General features: G+C 34.9%; 1 protein-coding gene across 1 annotated transcript in view; it reads right to left on the reverse strand.

The window, feature by feature from the left end:
* Positions 1 to 200: 200 nt before the first annotated feature.
* Positions 201 to 3,932, reverse strand: part of DSC2 (desmocollin 2) — a 28,749-nt gene continuing 25,017 nt past the window's right edge. Inside the window, exons 14-15 of the mRNA XM_011974365.1 lie at positions 3,095 to 3,352; positions 201 to 2,412 (exon numbers count right to left, since the gene is read on the reverse strand). Of these exons, the coding sequence (XP_011829755.1) occupies positions 2,215 to 2,412; positions 3,095 to 3,352 (456 nt within the window). The 3' untranslated portion in view covers positions 201 to 2,214. The remainder of the gene's footprint in view (positions 2,413 to 3,094; positions 3,353 to 3,932) is intronic.

Consider the following 3,932-nt stretch of genomic DNA (forward strand, 5'->3'; position numbering starts at 1 on the left):
ACAGTGTTTCAGCCTAGGCAATCCCATACAAATGCCTCAGCAATCTTTGCACTACATATTCTGGAAAACTGAACATATAAGACCCAGTCATCAGGTGATCATTATGAAGAGACATATTCTACTGTGAAAAGAAAAATCTTTTCAGTATCTTATTTTCTTAATTGACCTTTTGTTAACATGAAATGAGTTGTACATGTGACTTGTTTAAAATCATTTATTATTATCAGGAGTGCCTTTTAGGTGGACCACTCTGTATGACTCTCATGCTTCAAAGCTATTTTTTATTCAAGTGACTTACAATGGCCCTAGGAAACAAGTTCTGCTATTATCCCCCATTTTAAAATGATGAAAATGGACAAAGAGAAAGCAGACAACTTAACCAATACCCCATGGCATCACAGTTTTTAGAACAGTCATATTATATAAATATGGTAATAACAATGCACTGAAAATGTCTCCAAAACAAACTTTACATTTTAAAAAATGTATAACAGGAATCTAAGGAAGGAGTCTTACTTCTGTAACTCAGAAAGTATAAAATCCCTTAAACTCATATCAGACCTGTGATTAACAAACTCACACTAAGTTTTAAAAACTGCTGAATTTACTTTATCATGACTAGCAATATATAAGAATTTTGTAAATAGTTTATTAAAAACAACTTTGGGAAACTATTTTTGCCTGATCAGCAATACAACTACTGATAAAATAAGCTGGTTATCAAATAATTACCCAATGTTAATCTTCCAAATAATTGTTATAACCAAATCTTGTGAATTCAAGACAGGCACATTATAGATAATCACAAATATTAGAAACACATTTAAAATGTCCATATGTTTAGTATACCTAGAAAATTCATTGACTAAAGTAAGTCATGAAACCTGGACTGGAATTTTGTGGGTATTAAGTTTCATTTTGTCTTACTGTTTTAAAATTTAAATAGTTTGGCTCATTTCTATATTTGTTAAAATTGTAATCTTAAAATATTAAAAAAATAACTTTTCACACACATAGATATGACTAGCCATTTTATCTAAGTTATAAAATAGTTACCTCAGGGAGCTTTCAAGATCCCTGTATTTTAAAGCTTATTTCAAAAACCATCACTACTTTGCATTTTTAAACTGCATCCTTGCATTAAAGAACTGTAAATGTGTTGTCATACAGTAAATATCCACATCCCAATTCTAATTACACCATTCCTGTTGTTAATATAGAGCATTGCTTCTAATAAAAGCATGACGTAGTTCTACAGTTTCAATGGCAAAATTAAACGTTCTTTGTTGAAGAGATAATGAAGCAATCACCAAGATATTTGAAACAACAAAGTTAACATTACAATGATTTCAAGAAAAAACGGAATATATACACTTACATAAAACAAAAAAAGGAATAATTCACTTTATGAGAGAAGAGAGACAGATTTTTAAAATATTTGGATTCTTTAGCCCATGTGGAAATCAAAAAAAAAAAAAAAAAAACAGAAGAAAGAAACAGAACAAGAGAAAGAGAGAGATGCTACTTGACATTTTAAAGACCAAAAACTTGCAGTAGTAAAAATACATTCTGAAAGTATTTTAAAACTTACATTTCACTGGCAAAAGTAGGTAACAAGGAGACATAGATTCAGTGCAGGATTTTATATACAATAAAACCTAAAACTAAACTCCACCAAAATGAAATTGCAATAATAGTCAGTGCCTCGCTAGAAATCTCCCTTTGCACTATGAAAAAGGCCACAGTACAAGAATTAAATAATAGCAAGAATGCAGCCTACACACTTTGGATGTTTAGGAAAACAACAGTTTCCAAGCACCGCATGAACATGTAATTAACCGGAGAAAATGTTAAAGCAAGGTCTCTACAATTTTGCATTAGGTTGTGCTTCAAATAGTCTATAATATGGACTTGAATTAATTACATTTTATTGCACTATAAATTGGCTGTTGTCATTATACCCAAATGTAACAAATAAGGCACTTTATCTGTAGATCTCCTTGGATAGAAGATAACTTAAAAATACGTAAAAATTAAAACATTTGTGTACTTGTTTATAGTGTCTCTCTGTAAATGTGCATTTGACCAAAGAGATTCTATCCAAATGAGAGAAAAATCCCCACAAATAGCATCCGCCGTTTTAACAAATTCTTGGTTTGTCATTTTTTAAAAAGTCACAAAGCCACTGGCTTTCATAGACTTATTAGGACACACTCATCTCTTCATGCATGCTTCTGCTAGTGTCCTAAATTTGGGCTCCAAATTATCCAAAAATTCAAGCCCATCTTCTTCTTGTCGTTCACTGCAACACCCTACAGACCCAGCCACCGATCCTCTTCCTTCATAGTTGTAGGTCAGGACGTAGTCTTGGGCATGCTTGTGATTTTCATCTTGATTACACAGATACACTTTCTGCCAAGGGGAAAAACACAACGTTTTTATTATTATTATTTTAAACACCAAAACGTACTAACATAAAAGTAATTGCTTTGATTTACCTTTCATTGTTTAATTTTTAATCAGAGTGTGTCCTCTAACGGATTCCTACACATAAAAAATGCACATGATTGGTCTGTTTCATACATCACACTATAAATTCAGTATAGCATGTTTCTAAAAGTCACGCATGTGGCAGCAAGTATACAGGTATTCATTTTACATAGTCATTATTTTCCCTTTCAACATTTTAGCTGAAAGTGACATGCATCCATTAAACTGAAGACAAATTGATGTGAGCTCAGATCTTCCCAGACAGACACAGTGATGGTACATGCTGGTCTTGCTGGTACCACATTTTTGGTTTCTAAGGCACAAGTTGTCAGATGGGAAATATTAGGACAAAGCCATGGGACAGTAATTTAAATATCATCACACACTATTTAAGTAATTCTTTCAATTAAAAAAAAATACGAGGGCAAGTAAATAACCACTTAAATCTGAACTAACTAAATCAAAATTGAGGAAAAATCATAGCTTTCAATTAGTAGAATTAGTAGATTCATAATTAATTGAAAATTATGGTTAGAATCCAGTTAGTTATTTATAAAGTTTAAAAGAAATTAAAATAGATTGTAGGCCACTTAGGAAAACTCACTTCACCGAGACGGGGCTGAGTGAAACTGTGCCACTCCGAGTAGGTGTATCTGCAGTTGTCCACCTCCGTGTGTCCTCCCCTGCAAGAGTCCAGGGTGTGATGGTGCCCAGCCCCCCGGCAGGATTCCAAGGTCTGATGTCCTCCTTTCACCATTTCGATGGTCTCCTGACCTCCGTTTTTGACTCCTGATCTCATGGTGCCACAAACTCCCTGAGCAGAAGCACCCGCAGTTTGGGTTGTGAAGCCATTCGCAGAATACTGAAATGAAAACAATTTGCATTAGGGATAATACAGAGAGAAACAAAAAATTATGAAAAAGAACAGCATCAAGCGGATAATGCCATTTGTGTGTGTGTGCGCTAGAAGATAAGCTCTCTGAGAGCAGGAACTAAATCTATTTTGTCAATCCTGCGTACCCAACTATGGAAATCCCATAATTTAATGTAGTAGCCACACAAGCAAACTGTCAAGTGGTTGGTACCTGGAGATAAATTAGGAAGCTTGAGGTATATTCCTTCTTTAAAAATCTCTTAGAATAGCTTCCCAGTGTGGTGGCTTATGCCTGTAATGCCAGCACTTTGGAGGCCGAAGCGGGCAGATCACTTGAAATCAGGAATTCAAGACTAGCCTCGCCAACATGGTGGAACTCCGTCTCTACTAAAAATACAAAAATCAGCTGGGCATGGCAGTAGGCACCTGTAATCCCAGCTACTCGGGAGGCTAAGGCACAAGAATCGCTCAAACCTGGAAGGCAGACTTTGCAGTGAGCTGTGATTGTGCCACTGCACTCCAGCCTTGGCGACAGAGTCAGACCTTGTCTCAAAAAAAAAAAAAAAAA

The sequence above is a fragment of the Mandrillus leucophaeus genome, unplaced genomic scaffold, assembly GCF_000951045.1.
Source record: "Mandrillus leucophaeus isolate KB7577 unplaced genomic scaffold, Mleu.le_1.0 Scaffold145, whole genome shotgun sequence".
NCBI lineage: Eukaryota > Metazoa > Chordata > Mammalia > Primates > Cercopithecidae > Mandrillus > Mandrillus leucophaeus.